This window comes from Emys orbicularis, chromosome 15 (assembly GCF_028017835.1).
Source record: "Emys orbicularis isolate rEmyOrb1 chromosome 15, rEmyOrb1.hap1, whole genome shotgun sequence".
NCBI lineage: Eukaryota > Metazoa > Chordata > Testudines > Emydidae > Emys > Emys orbicularis.
Window position 1 is genome coordinate 2,854,501 of NC_088697.1, and position 26,591 is coordinate 2,881,091.

Below are 26,591 nucleotides of genomic sequence, written 5' to 3' on the forward strand. Positions count from 1 at the left end.
AAAACCCTCTGGCTTTCTCATGAGCGATCCTTGGCTGTTGTCTTAAAATTACTCCAGCCATTATTACTGGCTTTGGAAAGTATCTACCAAGATGGGATGGATCTAAGTAGTGAGGCTGGTGGATTACTTTTGCTACTACATTCAGAGAAGATTATTGCCATTCTCTCTCTTGTAAGTCTACTGTTGAAACCACTTGGGTCATTAAACAATGCCATCCAGGCATCTGCTACAACATTAGTAGAGCTTTGTCCAGCAATAGAAGCTACATTTGGATCAATCAGAGAGCTATCCATTGAAAAAGTACTGGAAGAAGCAAAGACTTCAGTCCAGAAGTCGACTAATGAAGGCATTTATATTGAATCCTTAAGTGAAGAGGACAAGAAGTGTTTAAGACAACTGAAAAAGTACACAGACTTGATTCTTAAAAATCTACAACAGCAACTTCTAGATTCTAGTTAGTCAGAGTGCAGGTGACCTGGCAGCTACTGCAGCATCCATATTTCCATCTCAAATGAATGTAACCATGCACATTCCTGAAGAAAAATGTAGATCAGAGAAGAGTGTGGTGGAGGCACAAGAAACAGCTGCTGCTGAGTTTAATTCCTTAAGTCTATAAGATCCAGGACTGTGGACCCTCTTGAGCAGTAGCCTGAGGGACTTCCTTGTACTGCATGGGCCATGGCAAATGTAAAACTTCATGTTCCCCAAAGACAATGAAAATAGAAGTTTCCATCCAACACATTACTGGCGTGAAATCCCCAATGGTGACAAAGTGGAGAGGCCATGCCTTATATACTCAAAAACCCAGAATGCTGCATACTGTTTTTGTTGCAAACTCTCCCAGTCTAATGTTCCAGCCACATTGGGTTCTACAGGAACAAAGGACTGGAAAAATCTGGCTAGAAATCTGGCATGCCATGAGAAGGCAGCAAATCACCAGAGAGCATTCCATAGGTGGAAAGACCTTGAGATGAGACTAAGGTTAAAGGCCACCATAGATGATCAGCATCAAGAGAAGATTGCATCAGAGTCTCTTTACTGGCAAAATGTTCTGAAAAGGCTCATTACCATTGTGAGAATGCTTGCTACCCAAAACCTAGCACTGCATGGCACTTCAGATCAGCTGTATGTGCCAAACAATGGAAACTTCCTTAAAATTGTGGAGCTGATGGCGGAGTTTGACGCTGTACTCCAGAAGCATCTAAGAAAAGTCACCACCCAAGAAATGTTCACACACCACTACCTCGGAAAAACAATTCAAAATGAGATCATACAGTTACTGGCAACAAAAGTCAAACAGAAAATTGTGGTAGATCTGAAGTCAGCAAGATATTACTCTGTTATTCTGGACTGCACACCTGACATCAGCCATACAGAACAAATGACTTTAATGGTGTGTTTTGTAACAACAACAGAACCTAGTGAAAATGTCCCTGCAATGGTGACTGTCAGAGAGCATTTTCTAGAATTTATTGACATTGACGATACTACAGGAGCTGGTATGACAAATGTGATTCTTAAAAGCTGGAAGTTACAGGAATTGCGATAGCTGACATGAGAGGTCAGGGCTACGATAATGGTGCCAACATGAGAGGAAAGAACAGAGGAGTGAGTGCAGACATGGATCCGAGGGTTAAACCCTCGAGCTTTTTTTGTCCCATGCAGTTCTCATTCATTGAACTTGGTGGTCAGTGATGCAGCATCAGCTTCTAGTGAGGCTGCTGAATTTTTTAATGTAATTCAAAGCATCTATGTATTTTTCTCTGCATCAACTCATCGATGGCAAATTTTGAAGCAACATCTGGGAACATCCTCTCTGACACTGAAACCTCTGAGTGCCACATGATTGGAAAGTCGAGTGGAGGCAATAAAGCCTATCAAACACCAAATTGGGAATATAGATGATGCCATAGTTGCCATTATGGAGGATAATGCTATGACAGGAACTGTTCGTGGGAGAACAGTGGCAGAGGGAAATGGAATCACCAGAAACATACATAACTTCAAATTTCTGTGTGGCTTAGTGTTGTGGCATGACATACTGTTTGAAATAAATGTTGTAAGCAAGAGACTCCAAGGTGTTGACCTTGATATATCTGGAGCAATGGAACAACTGGACAAAGCGAAGTCATATCTACAGTCTTACCGGTCAGATGAGGGATTTCAAAACTTTCTGAAGAGTGCACAGAAGTTGTCAGAGGAACTTCACACGGAAGCTATGTTCCCACCCATTCAAGAATACAAGAGTCACCGAAGAAGAAGACATTTTGATTATGAGGCACGGGATAATCCCATAAGAGTCCCCAAACAACAATTCAAAGTTGAATTCTTTAACCAGGTGCTAGATTGTGCAATACAGTCAGTTGAAGAACGTTTCATGCAGCTCAAGAAACACAGCAGTATATTTGGGATGTTATATGATATTCCCAAACTCCTCACTATACCTGAAGAAGACCTACACCAGCAATGCAGGGCACTAGAGACAGTGCTGACACATGATGACATGCGCAATATTGATACGAATGATTTAGGTGATGAACTGAAAGCCCTTTCAAGACACATTTCAGCAGGATCAACTCCAAAGGCTGTTCTGGAATATATGCGCACAAAGAAGATGACCACCCTCTTTCCAAATGCTTTTGTTGCTCTGCGCATACTTCTAACACTTCCTGTAACAGTTGCCAGTGGAGAACGCAGCTTCTCCAAGCTGAAGTTAATAAAAACACATCTATGCTCCACAATGACACAGGAGAGGCTGATCGGCCTTGCAACCATCTCAATAGAGCATGAGCTGGCCCAGACTATGGACCTTCAGCAGGAAGCAGTTCAAATCTTTGCAACCAAGAAGGCACGGAAAGCACCACTTTGATTATTCAAACAGATAAAAATGCCAGTGTTTATTATGCAGAAAAGAAAAGTTACATTTGCTGTTCAGGTGTTTGAAAGTTAAGTGTTCAGATTTTTGAACAAGGCATTCACCATTGCTCCATCAGGCTGGGTGTATGTTCTCAGGATGCCGGTGAGCATTTGGCGGTGTGCTGTGGAGATGCTGTTGCCGGTTACTGCGGGGATATTCAGTGGTGGGTGTCTGGGTGAGGGGTTCTCCATCATGGGGCAGTTGGAGGGGTGGCACCTCTGGGTGTTATATTGCTGTGCTGTTCTCTATGTTAGGAGGATACATATAGTTGTAGCTCAGACTCAGCGACCGGTTCCTCTCCTTGATTTCCCGGGAGATCTCTGCTAGGCGATCCTGGAAGGCAGCCATGAGCTGCTTTGGCCCGTGTTCGGTAAAGTGCTCCTCAGGGTATGTCCCTAGGGGTCTCTGGAAGGGAATAGGGAGAGTGGTGAATACGGAGGCATCAAAATCACTGAACCCCCTTGGATCAACTCCAGGGCTGCATTCTTATTACTCCAAGGCAGGAGTAGAGAAGAGAGGTTTTCCCTGGGGATTGAGATAGCAAAGGCACTGGGGCACTGACTGGTGGAGCTTTGCATGCGAGAGAAACAGACACTGAAGCAGCACAGAGCCAAGGAGACAGCCAGAACAAGCTTTGGGGGTGTGGCTCCTGGACAAAGCCGAGAGAGAGAGAAAGTTTTTGGGCTGAGTGCTAGTTGGAAGGAGGCTTGGAACTGTGAGCAAGGAAATTGCCTCCTGTTCTTTGAGTCCTCCAGACTTTGCAAATAAACACAATTCCATCAAATAAACACCTGGATCCATCACCAATTTCTCCTCCTGATGGAAACAATCCACACCAGCAGCTGAGTAAATATTTTCCACCCCAACTTTTCTCTTTTCTTTGAGAAAAAATGCACATTTGGTGACACCAAAATATTTTCTGAATGATCCCTTTTGCCAAAGAGTTAATTTAAAAATAAAACTAAAAAAAAAAAATTCAACCCATTTAGAGTTTTCCTTTCCAAATGACTTTTTGTGTCGAACGTTCCAAAATGTCCAAGAAAACTGCTCAGAATCGAGAGGAAATGTTGAACAAAAGGGTTTGTTTCACCTCCTAAACGATTTATTTTCAACTTTTCAAAATCACTGACAAACCAAAAATTGTAGGCAGTGTTGTTGTAGACATGTTGGTCCCAGGATATTAGAGAGACAAGGTGGAGGAGGTAATATCTTTTATTGGACCAACTTTCCTTGGTGAAAGAGCTCGAAAGTTTGTCTCTCTCACCGACAGAAGTTGGTCTAATAAGAGATATTCCTTCACTCACCTAGTCTCTCTAACAAACCAAAAAAGTCACTAATTCACCCATCTCTGTCACTGGAGATTTTTAAGAGCAGGTTGATCAGACACCTGCCAGCGATGGTCTAGATAATACTTAGCCCTGAATAATGAATACTTAGCCCTGCCATGAGTATCGGGGACTGGACTAGGTGACCTCTCGAGGTCCCTTCCAGTCTTACCCTTCTATGATTCTAACTTTAGGGTCCAAAATTTTGGTTAAACTGCTTGGGTCAGAAATGGTTAAAAATACTCAGGGTGATCTGGGTCTATGGAGGGAACTGGAGAGTACTTTATGTCTGAATAGTGGTCGAACCAGTGTCCGTAGGGAAAGACCTCTCCCCACCTCTTCTGAAAGGCACCAGGCCTCTAAACAATAATCACATGCATGTCATTTTGAGGACATTTCCTCCCTGCCCGCACAGCGGCTGCCAACACCCACCATGCCCCACTGCCTGCCGAGAGGGTAACAGAAAAGGGGCTGAAATGCCTGGATCCATGTCCTCAAATCAGCAGCAGTTCCAATGGACCTCCTGCTCATTGACACCAGCTGGGATCTGGCCCCATTGACTCCAATGGAGAGACGCCCATGGACACCAGCCGGAATCTGGCCCCATTGACTCCAAAGGAGAGACGCCCATGGACACCAGCTGGAATCTGGCCCCATTGACTCCAAAGGAAAGACGCTAATTGACACTGGCTGGGATCTGGCCCCATTGACTCCAATGGAGAGACACCCTTTGACACTGGCTGGGATCTTACCCCTCTGTAGGTGTTTTGCAGGTAGTGGAGGACACACATCCCTAATCCAATACTGAAGGATTCAGAGTGCAGGCTCCTGTCCCAAAAGACACCCCCCCATCCAGGGTCCTTGCTCCACCAGTCCCACCAGCCCTGCTCTCACCATGTCCCGATCCTCATTACGCAGCACCCAGAGGACGGAGAGGATCAGGCTGGTGGTGTTCATCTCGGGGATGGTGTCCAGGAACTGCTTCAGGGTCACCTTGGCCTTGTTCCGGGGCGGTGGCTTCCGCATGGATGATGGGTAATTGGGCATGAAGGCTGCCAGCTCGAACTGGGGCCGGGAAAGGGAAGCCAGAGGTTAGATCCCACCCGGGAGCTTGGCTGGCAATGTCATGAGAGGACCCAGGAGTCCAGAGCATGAGCCACAGGACCAGCTGCCCCAGGGGTCCACGGACCCTGCCCATCACCCAGCCCAACCCAGGCCCCGGTCAGTCAGCCGCAGAGGCAGTATGGATATGTGGCTGGGACTCTGACCTGTGTTCCAGTCCCAGCGACTCCATGATCTCCCTCTGTGCCACCGGGCAAGGCACCAAATCGCTCCGTGCCTCAATTTCCCCATCTGTACGAGGGAGGTGATCAGTCTTCCCCTTGTCGGTTTTGTCTACTTAGAGGGTGAGCTCTTTGGGTCAGGGACCATCTCTCACTATGTGACTGGGCAGTGCCCGGCACAAGGGGGGACCTGATCTTGGTCAGGGGGGTCTGGGCAGTGCCTGGCACAAAGGGGGACCCTGATCTCAGCTGGGGTCTATGCAGCGCCCGGCAGGACTGGGCCCCAATCTCTGCCACAGATTTTCATTTTGATTCATTTTGTTGAAAAATGGAAAAATTAAAAAGGAAATTAAAATTTTCTAAAAAAAAAAGTGTCAGAGGAAGGGGAAGGAACATGTGGAAGATGCTTGATAAAGCCAGAAATAGAACCCAGGAGTCCTGGCTCCCTCCCTGCTCTAACCACCAGACCCTACTCCCCTCCCAGAGCTGGAAGAGAACCCAGGAGTCCTGGCTCACAGCCCCCCCTGCTCTAACCACTAGACCCCACTCCCCTCCCAGAGCTGGGGACAGAACCCAGGAGTCCTGGCTCCCAGCCGCCCCTGCTCTAACCCACCAGCCCCCACTCCCCTCCCAGAGCTGGGGACAGAACCCAGGAGTCCTGGCTCCCAGCCGCCCCTGCTCTAACCCACCAGCCCCCACTCCCCTCCCAGAGCTGGGGAGAGAACCCAGGAGTCCTGACTCCCAGCAACTCTGTCTGGGCTAGACTGGACTTTAAGCCACAGTAACTCCTGGGCGTGAGCCACCAAGTCCAGGATCCAGCTCAGACCCCAAAGTATGGGGCATACCCAGTGGGGCCCAAAGGGCAGGAGGGGACAGGCTGGGGCCCAAGGGAGGAGACACTGGTGTAAGGAGAGGAAAGGGGGGAAGGAAAGAGACACCCATCCAAGAGGGGGACAGGGCGGAAGGCCCTCACCCACCTGCCCGGCGTTGACGGCAGCGTGATAGGCAGAGCAGGTGAAGATCACCGTGGTCAGGTACTTGGTCAGCTCGGCCACGGTGCCCAGAGCCGAGGGGACGCCTGCCAGGGAGGGATGGACTGGTGAGCATGGGACAGGGCCCCCCTCTCCCCTGTCCCTAGCTGGGAACGTCCCCTCTCCCCTCCCCCTGCCAGCGGTGATGCTGGGTCAGTGCAATACCAGCATCACTAATTTCTGTGCACGTGTAACACCGACAGACCCCGGTCCTGGGCGGGTGGGATCGAACCAGGGGCCTCCAGAGTGTAGCACATGAGTCTCTACCGCATGAGCTAAAAGCCATGTGGAGGTGTTTGGGTGACACATGGCAGGCGTCACGCAGTGGCCGCGGCTGACGTTTTCACAAGTGCCTTGGGTTTTGGAGACACCTTAATGGGGGCTGATTCTTGGGGGGTGGGGGGAGGACTCCTCAGCGATGTCTGTGACCCCGGGCTAGCCACCTCCGGGCTCTCACCCGACGCCTGTCGGCCAAGGAATCCCTTGGCGAATATCTCGCCCACCCACGCCTGCAGCTCGTGGTCACTCTGCACCGAGAGGCTGGTCCGGTAGTAGATCGCCACAATGCCGGAGACAAAGCTGAGAGAGTTAAAGGGGAATCGGGTCAGCCCGGACGCCGGGGTCCACGGTGAGATACTCTCCCCCCTAGGACAAGCTAGGGGAGCCCCCTCCCTCCAGTCTACACAGTGCTAGGCCTGCTACCCTTCAGCATCACTTCTTAGGTGGTCCAGATTCCCCTCCATCCCCCATGCCTGGTCACCAGCCACCTAGGAGATTTGGTTTTAGAATCATAGAATATCAGGGTTGAAGGAGACCTCAGGAGGTATCTAGCCCAACTCCCTGCTCAAAGCAGGACCGACCACAACTAAATCATCCCAGCCAGGGCTTTGTCAAGCCTGACCTTAAAAACCTCTAAGGATGGAGCTTCCACCACCTCCCTAGGGAACCCATTCCAGTGCTTCACCACCCTCCTAGGGAAATAGTGTTTCCTAATATCCAACCTACACCTCCCCCACTGCAACTTGAGACCATTGCTCCTTGTTCTGTCATCTGCTACCACTGAGAACAGTCTAGATCCATCTTCTTTGGAACCCCCCTTCAGGTAGTTGAAAGCAGCTATCAAATCCCCCCTCACTCTTCTCTTCTGCAGACTAAACAATCCCAGTTCCCTCAGCCTCTCCTCATAAGTCATGTGCTCCAGCCCCCTAATCATTTTTGTTGCCCTCTGCTGGACTCTCTCCAATTTTTCCACAACTTTCTTGTAGTGTGGGGCCCAAAACTGGACACAGTACTCCAGATGAGGCCTCACCAATGTCGAATAGAGGGGAACGATCACGTCCCTCGATCTGCTGGCAATGCCCCTACTTATACAGCCCAAAATGCCGTTAGCCTTCTTGGCAACAAGGGCACACTGTCGACTCATATCCAGCTTCTCGTCCACTGTAACCCCCTAGTCCTTTTCTGTAGAACTGCTGCCCAGCCATCAGGGCCGGTTCCAGGGTTTTTGCTGCCCCAAGCAGCAAAAAGAAGAAAGGGGAAAAAAAAGCCGCGATCGCGATCTGCAGCATTTCGACGGCAGCTCTATCGCCGCCACTTCAGTCTTGGGCGGCAATTCAGCGGCTGGTCCTTCGCTGGGCTGCTGCCTGGAGCCGGCCCTGCCAGCCAGTCGGTCCCTAGTCTGTAGCAGTGCCTGGGATTCTTCCGTCCTAAGTGCAGGAGATTGGGGCCAAATGTTTCCAAGCCCCTATGTGGTTTAGGAGCCTGCCTGCCTGCCATTCTCAAAAGGGACTTAGGTGCATTATGGGTTAAATTTACAATGGCAGCTGGGTGCCCAGAGCAATTTACAAAATGCCCGAGCGGGTTTGGTGCCTAAATCCCATTGATGTCAGCATTTAGGTTCCTAAGTCGAGCGGGATGAAATGTTTGCACGTAGTGGCCGGAACAGGGGAAGCTGGGGGCCACAACCCCATCGCTTTTTACCGGCCTTAAGGGGAAGCGATGGGGGGAGGGGGCAGAGAGGAGCAAGCAGGGGCAGGGCCTCGGGGAAGAGACAGAGTGAGGGCGGAGCCTCGGGGGGGAGGGATCGAGTGGGGTCGGGGCCACGGCACAAGCGCCGGCGGCCCCCCTACTTCTAGGGAGTTTCCGGCGCTACTGGTTTGGGCGCTACAAACTTTTGGGGGATACAAAATGGAGTCGCGGTGACCCTGAACGAGTTCACAAATGAATTTGGTTTTGCCAAATTTTGTGCTGAAAAACAAACCATCCAAAAAATTGGAAACCTCCCCGAAAAATTTCATTTTTTTGTTGTTCAAAAAGTCCTGAAAATGAATTAAAAAAAAAAGTCAAAAATGTGTCAAAATGCTCCAAATGGAAACAAACCAGGTCAATTGACACAAAACAAAATGTTTCATTTCACCTGAAAGGAATTTTATTTTTTGGGTGTGATTTCTCAAGGGGCTGAAAATTTTGAAAATTGTCAGTTTTGGGGCCAACCTAAAACTGTTTTATTTTATTTTATTTTATTTATTTATTTATTTATACTTTTCAAAATTGCCAAGCCAACAAAAAAACCCTTACTCCTTTGACCGTGCGGGCGCTTTGGAAAATGTTACCCTCTAAATGGAGATTCAGGTTAAGCACAGAAGTGAATTTAAAGTCCATTGAACGTACAGTTTTTTAAGGCCCAGCTTGACAAAGCCCTGGCTGGGATGATTTAGTTGGGGATTGCTCCTTCTTTGAGCAGGGGGGTTGGACTAGATACCTCCTGAGGTCCCTTCCAACCCTGATCTTCTATGATTCTATGAACCGGCAGCAGATCCTGGGGCTGATGGTCTCATTTTGACTGTTCTTCGATTGGGCTCGTGTCAAAGTGGTTTCCGTGAAAATGAATTAAGAGCGTCCACATGGGAGAGGGGTTGTCACTAAACTGGATTGAAATCTGATTTCAGTTATCAAGGGGCCCAACTTTGTGTGGGAAAGGATGTTTGCTGGATCCCAGCAGAACAAGCCCAATATGCAGGGCTCCCTCCCATACAAGACCTGGATTCCCAGGGGGCTCTGCCCTGACCCCCTCCACACTCAGAGCCCCACCGCTTTGCCCCCTGTGATTTCACTAGGTCTAACCCCTTCCGCTGCACTTGCCTTCATCTCTCCTCCCTACACAGCACCTCACCCGGCCCAGCACCCCCCTCACCTCTCTATAGCTGCCCAGATCTTGAGCCCATCGTCCCTGTAGTAGTAGTTCTGGAGCGAGGCGACACCGCGTTCCTGGATGTCATCAGGAAAGCAGAGCGTGGTGTAGGTCAGGTTCTCCAGGGCCTTGCGGAGCAGCTCGGCGAGGCCTCGACGCCCGGTCGCTATGGCCTGCGGAATATAGACCCGGCCCGGGCCCACTGGGGATTACTGCCACGGAGCTGCAGGTGCCAGGGGAGAGGGTAGGACACTGGAATTGTGTTAATTCCCCAGGTCTGGGACAATGCTGGGAATCAAACTTACGAAATCCTTTGGCGACTCAATTCATTTTCCCTCCAAAAAAATGTTCACTGATGAAAGTAAAAGGAAATGGGGCGGCGGGGGACAAAAGGAGAGAAGAAGGAAAAAAGGGAGGAAAGACGGAAAAACTAAGAAAGATGAATAATGGGGGAAAACAAGAAAAAAACAGGAAAAAAAACAAGAAAAAGAAGTGAAAAAATAAGAAAAAAAAGGGAAAAGAGGGGAGAAAAACAAGCCAAAGGAAACAAGGAAGAGAAAATGACTATTATGAAGGAAAATGCCATAAAAATGTCATGAACTTTTTTTTGGAAAACCGACCATTTTAAGTGCAAATCTTTTATTTTTACCTACTGGCCATTTTTCGGTGAAAAACATGTTCCCTCGACCTGCCTCGCCCTGATTAGAAGGCAGGAAATTGGGGTGCGGGCCACGCCCACAAAAGGGCTGATTGGGCTCACGTTGAAGTGGTTTCAGTGAAAGTGAATTAAGAGCGTCCACATGGGGGGGTTGTCACTAAACCGGATTGAAATCTGATTTCAGTTATCAACGGGCCCAACTTTGTGTGGAAAAAGATGTTCACTGGATCCCAGTTGCGAGGCGGCCAATGAGCGCCGACCTCCAGGAGGAGCTGCTTCTGCCTTGCGTTTGATTGGCTGAGCAGGCTGGAGGCGGAGCTGGGTGGGTGGAGTTTTGGAGGGGCAGTCACAGCAGGCCGTCAGCAGTTTGCTGGTGTAGTTGATTTGATGGGCAGTTTGGTCATTCTCCCTCCTTTTTGAACATGCCGGAGGAGGCTATGGGAGGTAGTGTGGCCTAGGGGCTAGCACCCGGGGCTCGAACCCAGCTCTCCCGGGTTCTACCAAAGGCCTGGTGAGTGACCATAGGCAAATGAGTCCCTGCCTCAGTTTCCCCATCTGTAAAATGAGGCTAATGCTCCTGATGTCCTTTGTAAAGTGCTTTGAGATCTAGGGGTGAAAAGCACCAGCTACAAGCAAGGGATTATATTATTATTATGAGACAATCCCCTCTTTACCCGATCGAATACGCCCCCGGGGCTGATGAGAAAGGTCCGGGCCAGGACATCAATGTGGATGGAGAACCGGATGTGAGGGATCAGGAGCTGGAAGAGAAGAGGCGCAGGGGCTGAAGCAGCTGGAGAGGAGGTGCCAGCCCCCCACGGTCTCTCCTGAGTGGAGAAGAGACGTTGCAGAGGCAAATGGCTTTGTTCTCTCTGAACCACCCTGATTGCAGAGCACTAGGGCGGAGTGTTTGGTGCAGGAGGCAGCAGAGAACTGAGCAAAGAGCTGGGGTCAGCACACAAACAGTTGGGCACCTCTGGAATTTGCACCCACACAGTGCACAGCCGGGCATCTCAGGAACACACGCCAACAGCTGGCCACCTCTGGAGCACACACAGGTACGCACCTGGACACACCTCCAGCACAAACATTCATACACTGCTGGGCATGTCTGCAACATACACACACGTAGACAACCGAGCATGTCTGCAACACACACACGCACACAGCCGCACATGTCTGCAACACACACATACACAGCCGGACATGTCTGCAACACACACACATACACAGCTGGACATGTCTGCACCACACACACAAGTACATGGCCAGACAAGTCTGCACTACACACACATGTACACAGCCAGACATGTCTGCACCACATACACACGTACACAGCCGGACATGTCTGCACCACACACCCGTACATGGCTGGGCATGTCTGCATCACACACACATGTACACGGCCAGACATGTCTTCACCACACACACACGTACACGGCCAGACATGTCTGCAACACACAAACACACACAGCTGGGCACTTCTAGAACACACACACGGTGATACGGGTGACTCCCGTGTACACCTCCAGGGATACACGCCGGGCTGGGCCCCTCTCAAACTCGCATGTCCAAGGTCAAACATCCCGTTGGGCCTGTCTGAGCATCACAAAGGCACACACTGGGCACCTCTGGGGGGAATGTGACCCAGGCGGGCACATCTGGGGCATACACTGGGCAAAGTGTGCACGCACACAGGGCACAGCAAGAACTGGGTGCCCTTGGTCAACTCCCTTAACATGTCCCCCCACCTGCAGAAGTGGGTAGCCAGGAATGGGACTCGCCCCACCCCTTGATGCCACCTGTTTTCTCTGTGCATAAGGTGCCAGGTGTGGACACTGGGTGCCCGTCGCTGTCCCATTGGCTGACGCACCAAGGAGAGTGGGACCCCGCCCACCTGTGGCCCCGCCCACCCACAGCAGCTCCGCCCCCCTCACCTTGTACAGGGGGTGGCACATGGGCAGCTGGCGCTGGGTGGCCACGGCAAAGACCTCGGCCAGCAGGTGAGCGCGGAGCAGGTGGGAGGTGACCTCGTGCAGGTGGAACTCGGAGTTGCGCACCCAGGTCTTGGCCAGAGTCCAGAGCCACTCGGAGTCACTGGGCAGGAAGATGGGGCTCTCGGGACCTGGGTGCTGGCTGAGCTGTGGGGGAGCTGGGTCAGAGCAATGGGTCTGGTATCCCCCCTGGGTCAGAGCAATGGGCCAATCCAGCCCAGTATCCCCCCTGGGTCAGAGCAATGGGCCCATCCAGCCCAGTAACCCCCCCCAGATCAGAGCAATGGGCCCATCCAGCCCGGTATTCCCCCCCCCCCATCTGTGCAATGGACCCATCCAGCCCAGTATCCCCCCCTCCCCCCAGGCAAGAGCAATGGGCCCATCCAGCCCAGTTTCTCTGCCCCCCGCCCTCCAGGTGACAGCAATGGGCTCATCCAGCCCAGTAGCCCCCTGACCCCAGATCAGAGCAATGGGCCCATCCAGCCCAGTATCCCCCTGACCCCAGATCAGAGCAATGGGCCCATCCAGCCCAGTCTGGGTCTGAGCACTGGGCCCATCCAGCCTGGTATCCCCCCTGGACGGGCGCAATGGGCCCATCCAGCCCCTATCCCCCCTGGATCGGAGAAATGGGCCCATCCAGCCCCTATTCCCCCTGGATGAGCAATGGGCCCATCCAGCCTGGTATCCCCCCTGGATGGGAGCAATGAGCCCATCCAGCCCCATATCCCCCAATGGACCCATTCACCCCTGTATCCCCGCTGGATCAGAGCAGTGGGTCCACTGGGTCTGTGCAGCGCCTGGCACACTCGGGCCCTGCCCACAATAATAATTGTGCCTTTAGCAATGGTGGAGCCGAGCTGCTCCCTAGCAGCAGGGGGGCCCAGGTGGCTCAGGAGGGGCTCTGATAACCCCCCGCTTGGGCGCCGGTGAGCAGAGAAACCCCTCACCTGGATGGCCAAGGGGACGACCTCCCCACTGGGTTTCTGGTGCAGCAGGCACAGGGGCGCGGCGATGTACTGCTGGTGCCCGTTCACTTTAGTGGTGGGAATGTCTTCCAGGAGCTTGTAATCTGCGATATAGATGCTCCCTCTCTGTCATGCAGAGCAGAGGAGGGTCAGTGCTCCGTTCCCAGGGCTGCGAGCTTCCTTCAGCAGTGTCCCAGCAAGCAACACACATAGCACTGCGCGGGGATCACTTACCCAGTGTTAAAATGCAGCCACCTCCGGGGTGGAGTAGCTGGTTATACAGGGATCCCTCACCCAGCAGTGAGATGCAGTCACCACTGGGGCACGGTGGCTGGTTACACAGGGACCCCTCGCCCGGCGCTGAGATGCAGCCACCTCTGGGGTGGGGCGGACAGTTACACAGGAATCCCTCGCCCGGCGCTGAGATGCAGCCACCTCTGGGGTGGGGCGGCTGGTTACTCAGGGACCCCTCACCCGGCGCTGAGATGCAGCCACCTCTGGGGCGGGGCGGCTGTTTACCCAGACCCAGCTATGCTACAAACAGTTTAGTTTGGGAACAGAGCACCGTGCTCCCATCAGCAGGAGTTCACGGGGAAGGAGGGCAGCATGGACTCAGCATGGCTAGGAATCAGCCAGGCCCTGATTATTTTGGGAAGACAGGGTGTTACCTGTAGCTCCTCCTGGAGGCTGGTGGATTCCCCCAGGAAGCCGGCCACCATCTCCTGTGTCACCGGGAAGTTCTCCGGGAGCGCCGTGCATTTCCGGATCATAACTGGGTTGAACCCATTCAGATACTGGTACCCGAAGAAAGCATCTTCCTGCCAGTGCTCAAAGACGTACTCTGGGGATACACACACCGGCCCTTTAAATAAAACTCCATTGCCTGGGGAGGGGAGTGGGGTCTGGTGGTTAGAGCGGGGGAGCGGGGCTGCAAGCCAGGACTCCTGGGTTCTCTCCCCAGGTCTGGGAGGGGAGTGGGGGCTGGTGGTTAGAGCAAGGGATTGGGAGCCAGGACTTAGAGGAGAGGAAAGTGATCAGGAACAGTCAGCATGGATTCACCAAGGGCAAGTCATGCCTGACTAACCTAACTGCCTTCTATGACGAAATAACTGGCTCTCTGGATGTGGGGAAAGCAGTGGATGTGTTATTCCTTGACTTTAGCAAAGCTTTATGATACGGTCTCCCACAGTATTCTTGCCGGCAAGTTAAAGAAGTATGGACTATAAGGTGGATAGAAAGCTGGCTAGATCGTCGGGCTCAACGAGTAGTGATCAACGGCTCCATGTCCAGTTGGCAGCCGGTTTCAAGCAGAGTGCCCCAAGGGTCAGTCCTGGGGCCGGTTTTGTTCAACATCTTCATTAATGATCTGGAGGATGGCGTGGACTGCACCCTCAGCAAGTTTGCAGATGACACTAAACTGGGAGGAGTGGTAGATACGCTGGAGGGTAGGGATAGGATACAGAGGGACCTAGACAAATTAGAGGATTGGGCCAAAAGAAATCTGATGAGGTTCAACAAGGACAAGTGCAGAGTCCTGCACTTAGGACGGAAGAATCCCAGGCACCGCTACAGATTAGGGACTGAATGGCTAAGCAGCAGTTCTGCAGAAAAGGACCTAGGGGTTACAGTGGACGAGAAGCTGGATATGAGTCGACAGTGTGCCCTTGTGGCCAAGAAGGCTAACAGCATTTTAGACTGTATAAGTAGGGGCATTGCCAGCAGATCGAGGGACGTGATCATTCCCCCCTATTCGACATTGGTGAGGCCTCATCTGGAGTACTGTGTCCAGTTTTGGGCCCCCCCACTACAAGAAAATTGTGGAAAAATTGGAGAGAGTCCAGCAGAGGGCAACAAAAATGATTAGGGGGCTGGAGCACATGACTTATGAGGAGAGGCTGAGGGAACTGGGATTATTTAGTCTGCAGAAGAGAAGAATGAGGGGGGGTTTGATAGCTGCTTTCAACTACCTGAAGGGGGTTCCAAAGAGGATGGAGCTCGGCTGTTCTCAGTGGTACCAGATGACAGAACAAGGAGTAATGGTCTCAAGTTGCAGTGGGGGAGGTGTAGGTTGGATATTAGGAAACACTATTTCCCTAGGAGGGTGGTGAAGCACTGGAATGGGTTCCCTAGGGAGGTGGTGGAATCTCCATCCTTAGACAAAGCCCTGGATGGGATGATTTAGTTGCGGTTGGTCCTGCTCTGAGCAGGGGGTTGGACTAATTACCTCCTGAGGTCTCTTCCAACCCTGATATTCTATGATTCTATGATTTCCCTGCATCTAGGGGGGGAGTGGGGTCTCGTGGTTAGAGCGGGGTAACCAGGACTCCTGCGTCTTTCCCTGGCCATATGGGGGGAGTGATGTGGTGTGGTTAGAGCAGGGGGTGCAGCTGGGAGCCAGGATTCCTGGGTTCTCTCCCCAACTCTTGGAGGGTAGGAGGGACTAGTGGTTAGAGCAGGGGTTGGGCTGGCAGCCAGGACTCCTGGGCTCTATCTCCAGTTCTGGGAGAGAAATGGGGGCTAGTGGTTAGAGCAGGGGGGGCTGGGATCCAGGACTCCTGGGTTCTCTCCCCAGCTCATGGAGCGGAGTGGGGTCTAGTGGTTAGAGCAGGGAACTGGGAGTCCTGAGGGGAGGCCTGGTGGGGGGCTGAGGGTGGCAGGACCAGTTGACCTGGAGGGGCCGTGTGTGGGCTCAGCACCCACAGGCAATGCAGGGAAGGCGAAGGGGGTCCTGGAGCCAGGGGGTAGCCCTGTGCTGGCGTTGGCTCCTTGCTCCTCCCCACAGTGCATGGGGCAGCACGGACCTGAGACCGGGTTGCGGTAGAACCAGAAAACCTTGGGGATGTCAGCTAACTTCTCCCAGGAGTACGGCCGGTCCAGGAACCCCTTAATCTTGCACTCCAGCAGCCTGCGGGGACAGGTAGCCGGGCTCAGAGACCGGGACCCTCACGCTGTGTGCACCCTCTGCCTTGATCCATATGCACCCATCTGTCTCCCTTCACACCCCTGTCTCTATCCATCCCCATACACACCCTCTGCCTGTGCCCCGCACACCCCTATGACCCCATAGACACCCTTCTGTCTGTGCCCCCTCACACCCATACACACCCATCTGTCTGTCCCCCTAACATCCCTCTGACCCCATAGACACCCCTCCATCGGTCCCCCTTTCACACCCCTCTGACCCCACTCACATCCTCTGTCTGTTCCCTTTTCACACCCCTCTGACCCCAAACACGCCCTCTGTCTGTCCCCATCATACCCCCCGACTCGATATACACCCTCTGTCTGTCTCCCTCACACCCCTCTGAGCCAATACACACCCTCTCTCTGTCCCCCTTTCACACCCATCTAACGCAATACACACCATCTGTCTGTCCACCCCCTTCACACCCCTTTGACCCCATACACAACCTTTGTCTGTCCCCTTCACACCTCTCTGACCTCATACACACCCTCTGTCTGTTCACCTTCTTCACACTCCTTTGACCCCATACACACACTCTGTCTGTCCACCCCCTCACACCCCTCTGACCCCCCCCACACCCACTGTCTGTGCCCCCTCACACCCCTCAGACGCATACACACCCATCTGTCTGTCCCCCATTCAAACCCCTCTGACCCCACTCACATCCTCTGTCTGTGCCCCCTCACACCCATACACGCTCATCTGTCTGTCCCCCATTCAAACCCCTCTGACCCCATACACACCCTCTGTCTGTCCACCCCTTCACACCCTTATGACCCCATACACATCCTCTGTCTGTCTCCTTCACACCCCTCTGACCCCATACACACCCTCTGTTTCTCCACCCCTTCACACCCCTCTGACCCCATACATACCCCTCTGTCTCCCCTTCATACCCCTATGCCCACATTCACACCCTCTGCCTGCCCCCATACACACCCTATGTCTGTCCCCCTTCACACCCCTGACCCCATACACACCCTCTGTCTCTCCACCCCCCTCACACCCCTCTGCCTGGCTCTTCCCATGTACACCCTCTGTCCATCCATAAACACCTATCTGTCTGGCCCTATGTGACCCCTTTGTCTGTCCCCATACACCCCACTCTCTGTGTCTGACCTCATGTATACCCTCTGTCTGTCTCTCCCCATACCTGCCCCTCTGTCTGTCGGTCCCATACACATCCCTCTGTCTGGCCCCATACACACCCCTCTATCTATCCATCCCCACATGTGCCCCTCTGTTTGTCTGTGCCTCCGTCACACCCTATGTCTCTCCCCATACACACCCCGTGTCTCTCCAGCCCCACACACCCCACTTATCTGTCTCTCTAGCTCTGGGTACAGCCCTTTTGCCAACCTGGCCCCCAGCACTGGACGTGGGGGCCAGTACCCAATCGCCAATGCCACAGATGGCGCAAATCCCTCCCTGGTTCCACATCCCTTAGCCCCAGCACCGCCAGGACCTCCCGTTGGGTGACCCCTAGTTCTCGACTTTCCGGGGCACTGGCCCCCCTGTTGCAGGGCTGCCCCACCTCCCCTGCCCCCAGACATTAAAAGGCATTTTGTCGGCATGGGCCCAGCCGGCCGGGATCCAGCCGGCGCTGTAGGGCTGTCCTTTCTCCGGCGCTGCTTACTGCCCCACCAGTCCCTGCCTCAACCTCCCTCGGAGCAGCAGCAATTTTATATTGACTACTCCGATCTCTGAGGACAATGCTGAATGCAACCGATCCCTGCAGAACCTAGATAGATAGATAGATAGATAGATAGATAGATAGATAGATAGATAGATAGATAGATAGATAGATAGATGGGGTGGATGGGGGGGTGGATGGGGAGAGAGAGAGAGAGAGACAGGTTGGAGGGTGGGGCAGAGTTACGGCTAATGAAATAATTACTGGATCTCCTAACGACAGACACAAAAGGTCAGCTCCTGAAGGATATATAGGCGCCTAACTCCCCTTTATTCCAATGGGATTTAGGCACCTCAATCCCTCCAGGAAGCTGAGCCACCACTCTGGGAAGTGGATTTTCAGCCCCGCCACTTACGCCGCTGAGCCACGCCCGAAGAAAGCAGAGGCCTTGGGGTACGAATACTGGAGGTCGACCTCGGCCGTCATGGCACTGTCAATGTCGGCACACCAGGGGGCGCCAGGGCTGTACTCCTTCCACCTGTCCCGGGGAAGAGGGCGGTTAATAACAAGCCTCTCCGGCTCCGGTCGTCAGCCGATCCCAAAGCGCGTTAGCAAAGAGTAGGCCGTCGTTATCCCCATTGTATAGGTGGGGAAACTGAGGCACAGAGCAGGGGAAGCAAGCCGTGGCAGAACCCAGATATCCTGGCTCCCCACTCCAGGGCTTTATCCACTAGGCCGCACCGCACCTGGGCCTTAACTAAGACAGCAGGGACTGAGCACTCCATTGGCTCCAGGAGCAGGCAGGGGTGGGTTAAGCCCTCGGCCCTACTGGCTCATGCCTCATCCCCCAGACCCCGTCCCGCACCCTGGATTTATTCAATTGCAACAGAAGCGCAGCCTGAGGGTTTTTTAAAAAAAGGTTCATTAGTTTCTAGCCCTTGGGGCTGCTCAGAAAGGCTTTAAAACATGACCCAGCTGTAACCGACACAGCGACACTGCTTGAGTTTGCAGGGAGCCTGAACCCATTACTCCAAAATGCCCCCCTCGACTCACCTATATCTTTCCTGTTGCAGCACCAGCTCCTCACGACGGTGCTTCTGGAGCAGGTAGTGGGATTCGTCACAAGGGGTTTGGGCTGGAGAGAGGAGAGAGAGACTGAAATCTGACCACACCCTGGAATGAGGGATGTGTCCCAGACCCCTCTAAGCCTGCAGGGCTCCTTGGTGCCAGTCTTCTAGCTGCCTATCTAACCCCATACACCCGCCTTCTCTCTCTCTCTCTCTCTCTCCCCATACACCCGCCTTCTCTCTCTCTCTCTCTCTCTCTCTCTCTCTATCCCCATACACCCGGCTTCTCTCTCTCCCCATCCACCCCATCTATCTATCTATCTATCTATCTATCTATCTATCTATCTATCTATCTATCTATCTATCTCCATCCACCCCATCTATCTATCTATCTATCTATCTATCTATCTATCTATCTATCTATCTATCCGCATCCACCCCCTCTATCTATCTATCTATCTATCTACACCTCTACCCTGACATAACGCTGTCCTCTGGAGCCAAAAAATCTTACCGTGTTATAGGTGAAATTGCATTATATCGAACTTGCTTTGATCTGCCGGAGCACGCAGCCCCGTCCCCCCGGAGCACTGCTTTACCGCGTTATATCCGAATTCGTGTTATATCGGGTCACGTTATATTGGGGTAGAGGTGTATCTATCTATCTATCTATCTATCTATCTATCCCCATCCACCCCATCTATCTATCTATCTATCTATCCCCATCCACCCCTCTATCTATCTATCTATCCCCATATACCCCCTCTATCTATCTATCTATCTATCTATCTATCTATCTATCTATCTATCTATCTATCTATCACCCCCTCTCTCTATAGAATCATAGAATATCAGGGTTGGAAGGGACCTCAGGAGGTCATCTAGTCCAGTGGTTTCCAAACTGGGGTTCCTGAACCCCTGGGGGTTCGCAAAATGTTACAGGGGGTTCTCGGGAAAGAATTCCCTAATGGCGGACAGAGCTGTCCCTAGGGACCCTGGGTAGCATGGGGCCAACATCCCAGAGCCCCTGAACATTCAAGAGCTAAGCAGATCAAAGTAAGCATGTCTATCACACTGAAGAGATTTAAACTTCAAGACTCCTATAAGAAATGGAAAGGGAGGTGGATATTTTTTGCTGTTTTAAAATTAAATAGGCAGCTAGTGTTGTTTTTAAAATTATGATGAAGAACAAGTTTAAGCTTTGTTTTAACATGCGCTGTTTGCCTGGTCTGCTCAAGACCTGAATGCTTGTGTAGGAGGAACTCTTTGAGTTGGCTTCTTAAATACCTTCCTGCTGATTCACATCTGATACTCCCTGATGAAACATAGGAGCCTTCTCTTATAACAGGCTTATTCAAAGTGATACAAGCTACAAAAGTGAGATCTTGGAAGACTGTTGCCATTTTCATAATGTAATAAAAATACTGTAATGATAAATAATAATTAATAAATAGTGTGTAATAAGCATGTCATAAAAACAAATTTTATATTTCCAAGATCACTGTTTTTATAATTTATACTCAGGTAAAGGAGAAAATCCCTGGAAATATTCATTTCTAGGAGGGGGTTCGCGAGATTTGACATTTTATTGAAAGGGGTTCACAGGTTGTTAAAGTTTGGAAACCACTGATCTAGTCCAAGCCCCTGCTCAAAGCAGGACCAATCCCCAACTAAATCAAACTATCTATCTATCTATCTATCTATCTATCTATCTATCTATCTAAGGGATGGATCACTTGATGATTCCCTGTTCTGTTCATTCCCTCTGGGGCACCTGGCATTGGCCACTGTCGGAAGTCAGGACATTGGGCTAGATGGACCTTTGGTCTAACCCAGTATGGCCGTTCTTATGTTCTTTCCCCATACACACCCATCTATATATCTATCTATCCATCCATCCCCCACCCCACACCCATCTAGCAAGCTAGCTAATCGCTATGGTACCTTTCCTCCCTCCCCACCGTTCATCAAAACAAAGAAATTATCTCTGCTCGGTCGCCGACCCCTCTCATGCTGTAAATTGACCCCGGTGGGCTGAACCTGTCTAAGGCAAGGTGATGCCGGTTGAAGTGTGTCCACACACAAAGATGCACTGACATAGCTAAACTGGATAGAAAATCACCCACGTGACTTGGGTGTAGACCAGGCCTCAGATATACTGGGCAGTGGGCTTCTCCTGGCAGGGACAGCTCGCACCAGGGCCTAGTAGAGATCCACTGAGATGCACGAGGGGCAGAAGAGAACCCAGGAGTCTGGGCGCACCCCTAGTGGGTCATACCTGTGCTTTCCGCCAGCTCCACTGTGCGGTATCCCTGAATCCAGCGGTAGCAGGGGAAGCGGTAGGTGTCCCCCTCGGGGGACGTCACCCGCACCGTGTTGCAGTACCACATGTTCTCGGGGAAGAAGGAATAGGGCTCCTTGTGGAGTCGGATCAGCAGGATCGGCCCCAGGGCTCGCTCACTGGGCACCTTGTACTCCCGCACCTGGGGGAGACAGAGCACGGGGGGGTGGGGGGGTTGAGCTCCGTCCACGGAGCCTGCGTTCCCGGCCACTCGGGATGGAGAGCGTTGCACAGGCAGAGCGGCGGGTCCAGCTCCTTCTTTGCCATCGCTGGATCCCCAGCTGGTGTCAATGGGAGTGTCTCCATTGCAATCAACGGGGCCAGATCCTCAGCCCCATTTAACCCAACTGGGGATCTGGGCCCATTGACTCCAATGGAGAGACGCCCATTGACACCAGCTGGGATCTGGCCCATTGACTCCAATGGAGAAACGCCCATTGACACCAGCTGGGATCTGGCCCCATTGACTCCAATGGAGAGACACCCATTGACACCAGCTGGGATCTGGCCCCATTGACTCCAATGGAGAGACACCCATTGACACCAGCTGGGATCTGGCCCCATTGACTCCAGTGGAGAGACGCCCATTGACACCAGCTGGGATCTGGCCCATTGACTCCAATGGAGAGACGCCCATTGACACCAGCTGGGATCTGGCCCCATTGACTCCAATGGAGAGACACCTATTGACACCAGCTGGGATCTGGCCCCATTGACTCCAGTGGAGAGACGCCCATTGACACCAGCTGGGTTCTGGCCCCATTGACTCCAGTGGAGAGACGCCCATTGACACCAGCTGGGTTCTGGCCCCATTGACTCCAGTGGAGAGACGCCCATTGACACCAGCTGGGTTCTGGCCCCATTGACTCCAGTGGAGAGATGCCCATTGACACCAGCTGGGATCTGGTCCCATTGACTCCAATGGAGAGACACCCATTGACACCAGCTGGGTTCTGGCCCCATTGACTCCAGTGGAGAGACGCCCATTGACACCAGCTGGGTTCTGGCCCCATTGACTCCAATGGAGAGACCCCCATAGACACCAGCTGGGATCTGGCCCCCATTGAGACCAGCTCTTTGACCTGCTGAACTGTAATCCAATCCCCCATTGCCATTTCATCCAAGTGACACAATCATTTGCAGAGTTTATTGACCAGATCCTCAGCTGGTGTAAATAATTGTGCCAGGCGCTGCCCAGACCTACAATGAGAGACCGTCCTGAGCCTAGGCCCCCAGTGCCAAGTGAGGGTGGAGCCCAAAGACCACAGGGGGAGCTGGCAACCCCGTGGAAATCCCCAGCATCCAGACTGCAGCCCCCACCCTCCCCACTGCGGGGCAGGGGTCCGGGGAAGGGCTGGGGCTCCCCTCCCAGCCCACAGCACCGGGATTCCATCAGGGGCTCCCCCCCATCGAGCTGGCATGAGGGTACCCCAGCCCTGCCTCCCCTGTGGCCAGGGCCGCTGCCCCTCCCACCCCCATCCTCTTTTGCTGCATGTGAGCGAGTCATCTTGGTCTGGCCCGGCGTCAGACGGAGACGGGAGATCCAGCACGTCGTGTTTGAGGACTCGAGCACTGCCTAAACCCAAAGGAAGGGTTATTCTCCCCCATTGTACCCATGGGGAAACTGAGGCACGAGTGCTGGCCCCTGGGGCAGAGCCACGAATAGAATCCAGGGGTCCTGAGCCCCGGCCCGGCCCCCAAACCATTGCTCCTCTCTTCCTGAATGGAGCCAGTTCTGATGGGACCCCCCCCACACACACACACACAGAAGGAACCCCCTAAAATACTCACTGATCCTGGCTGAAAGTCAAACCCAAATCGGTCCAGCACGTGCTTGGGGCTTTCCCCGTGGCTGCCCACCAGGGTGATGGAGATGGTGTCAAAAGTGCCAGCCAGTGAGTCCTGGCCGGTGGACACCTGGACTTTGTAGACGGCCATCAGGGATGGGCCGGGGGCCGGGCTATCCCCAGGCATGGAGGGGGCTTCTGGCTCCGAGGGGCGGATAGTCTGGGGAGCCCGTCTCGACGGTGCCGCTGTGAGTTCTCCCTCGCAGGGAGCCGGCCGGGTGACCTGTGTTTATTCACCGGCTGGCTTGGGACGGAGGCCAAGTGTGAGTTGAGGAGGCGGGGAATGCAGGGCCCCCAGGCACCTCCACGTCACCCCATGCCTCGCTGCACCCGTGATGAGGCCCTTCCCCTGGGGACAGAGGGCGGGTGGTGCCAGCTGGCACAGGGCAGCGCCCAGAGAGCTTGCGTGGAGAAATCCAGAGCATGGGGCATGCCACAGACCGGTGGATGGATTGATAGAGTCACACAAGGGGGGGTCTGATCTCACCTGGGGTCTGGGCAGTGCCTGGCATGCCGGGGGCCCCGATCTTGGTCAGGGGGGTATGGGCAGCACCTGGAACGACAGGGGCCCCAATCTTGGTTGGGGGGGTATGGGCAGTGCCTGGCACGACAGGGGCCCCAATCTCGGTTGGGGGAGGGGTTATGGGCAGCGCCTGGCAAGCCAGGGGCCCCAATCTTGGTTGGGGGGTTATGGGCAGTGCCTGGCACGACAGGGGCCCCAATCTAGGTTGGGGGGGTATGGGCAGCGCCCGGCACGCCAGGGGCCCCAATCTCGAGTGGGGGAGGGGGTATGGGCAACGCCCGGCATGCCGGGACTCCAATCTTGGTCTGGGGGGTTAGGGTGGCCAACTTTCTAATCACACAAAACTGAATACCCTCACCCCGCCCCTTCCCGAGGCCCTGCCCCCCCCCCCCGCTCATTACATTCCCCCTCCCTCGGTGGCTCGATCTCCCCCACCCTCACTCACTGTCACTGGGATGGGGCAGGGGGTTGGGGTGCGGGGGGGGGGGGGTGAGGGCTCCGGCTGGGGGTGCAGGCTTTGGGGTGGGGCCAGGGATGAGGGGTTTGGGTGCAAGAAGGGGCTTCGGGTTTGGGGGGGCTCAGGGCTGGGGCAGGGGGTTGGGGCTCGGGGTTGGGCTCCTGGTCAGCGGCGCAGCGGGGCTAAGGCAGGTTCCCTGCCTGTCCTGGCACCGCGCTGCCCCCTGGGAGCAGCCAGCAGCTCCAGCTCCTAAGCGGGCAGTGACTCCTAGGGGCTCCACGCGCTGCTCTCGCCCGCGGGCACCGCCCCCCCCAGCTCCCATTGGCCACGGTTCCATGCCAATGGGAGTGCGGAGCCTGTGCTCGGGACAGGGGCAGTGCGTGGAGCCCCCCCCCTCCCCCCCCGCGTAGGAGCTGGAGCTCCTGGCTGCTCCCGGGGTGCAGCGCGGACCCAGGACAGGCAAGGAACCTGCCTTAGCCCCACTCCACCACTGACCGGACTTTTAACGGCCCTGCCAGGGTCCCTTCTCGACCGGGTGTTCCAATCGAAAACCGGACACCTAGCAACCCTATACAGGGTCTGGGCAGTGCCCAGTGTGATGGGGCCCTGATCTCGGTCAGGGGGTTCTGGGCATCCCCATTGCTCCCCAATCCTTGCTCCCCAAACCCCACCCTGCTGCTCCCCCATCCCTGCTCCCCAGACCCCATCCCCTCTGCTCCCCCATCCCTGCTCCCCAGACCCCATCCCCGCTGCCCCCATCCCTGCTCCCCAGCCCCTCTATTCCTCCATCCCTGCTCCCCAACCCCCTTTCTCTGTTCGTCACTGGAGCAGGACAGATTGTTCCAGTTGTGCAACGTGGCTGCACGTCTGTCCTGCGGTGGTTGTTGTTCTGGCCTCTCCCCAGAGGCAGACGCTTCTTTCTTGTTGTAATAACAGACCAGCTGCCCAGTGTTGATTTCAGAGAAGGCCGGGCACAGGGGCCGGCCGAGCCAGCAGCCAGCGGGTGAGAGGCCTCGCCCCTGTTGTTCAATGCTCCCCTGGACTGTGATGGGCGTGGAAGAAACGTGTACAAATAGCCTGGAAGAGCGGGTTTGGGGAGCAGGGATAGGTTTGGAGGGGGAAGGAAGGATGTGCAGGGGGTTGGAGAGCAGGGATGAGGGTGCAGGGGGTTGGGGAGCCGGGTTGGGTTGGAGGGGGAAGTAAGGGGGCACTGGGGGTTGGGGAACAGGGTTGGGTTTGGAGGGGGAAGTAAGGGGGTGCAGGGGGTTGGGGAGCAGGGGAGAAGGAAGGAGGTGGTGGGGGTTGGGGTGCAGGGGGTTGGGGACCAGGGATGGGGAGAAGTGGGGATGTGGTCTGCGGAGCAGGGATGGGGGTGCAATGGTGATGGAGGTTGGGGAACAGGGTTTGGGCAGCAGAGTTGGGATTTTGGGAGTCGGGATGGGGAGCTGCATGGATGGTGTTTGGGGATCAGGGATGTGGGAGCAGCGGGGATGGGGTTTGGGGAGCAGGGATGGGGAGCATTGGGGATGGTGTTTGGGGAGCAGGGATTGGGGCTGTCGATGTGACACTCTGCACCCCATATTCACCCTAGCGATATGATTCTGATATGGTTATAATATCATTATGATGCATCTTGTACAAAACACGTCCTGCGTGGTGGCGTCTATGTAAAAGTGCTGGTTTGCTGACTGTGATTATCCTAGTCGTGTGCATGGATCAGTTTTGTAGCTGGAGTTCTGAATCTTGACTCTGCAGCTGTATTTCAAATGTGTTTACTCCTGAGTGACACCCACAAAGCTGGTTTCCATCTGGTCAGCACATTGTGCAGGGGCGATCCAAGGTAATGGCTCGGCAGCGCAGACACTGGGCCATGGGCAAAGCTTCACCTCCCCTGATGAGCTTTCCTGGGGATGCTCCAGTCAGGGTCTGAGCAATGGCTGCTAGGACTCATGGAAGCCTGCAAGGGCATGTGACCAGATCAGGTGACACTGGACTCCATTTTAGTGCCTGTATTTTTCCACAGACTATGTTGGGGAAAGTGGGCATGGGGGAGCAGCAGGGATGGGGGATGGGGAGCAGGGATGGGGGTAGCGGGGATGGGGATTGGGGAGCGGGGATGGGGGCAGCGGGGATGGGGATTGGGGAGTGGGGATGGGGCGGGGGATGGGGTTTGGGGAGCAGGGATGGGGGAACAGCGGGGATGCAGGGATGGGGCAGTTGGGATAGGGGTTGGGGAGCAGGGATGGGGCGGGGGAGGGGGTTTGGGGAGCAGGGATGTGGGCAGTTGGGATGGGGTTTGGGGAGCAGGGATGGGGCAGGGGGAGGGGGTTTGGGGAGCAGGGATGGGGGAGGGGGGTTGGGGTTTGGGGAGCAGGGATGGGGCAGGGGGAGGGAG

General features: G+C 54.0%; 1 protein-coding gene across 1 annotated transcript; it reads right to left on the reverse strand.

The window, feature by feature from the left end:
• Positions 1–3,142: 3,142 nt before the first annotated feature.
• Positions 3,143–23,307, reverse strand: LOC135889186 (hydroperoxide isomerase ALOXE3-like). Its single transcript, XM_065417009.1, has 14 exons — positions 23,161–23,307; positions 21,307–21,511; positions 19,015–19,096; positions 18,377–18,499; positions 16,165–16,268; positions 14,032–14,204; positions 13,346–13,489; positions 12,342–12,545; positions 11,079–11,165; positions 9,750–9,919; positions 7,014–7,135; positions 6,503–6,603; positions 5,137–5,307; positions 3,143–3,322 (listed from the first exon to the last, which is right to left on the reverse strand). The coding sequence occupies exons 1-14, from the start codon at positions 23,305–23,307 to the stop codon at positions 3,143–3,145; spliced, it is 2,013 nt and encodes a 670-aa protein (XP_065273081.1).
• Between the last annotated feature and the right edge of the window lie 3,284 nt (positions 23,308–26,591).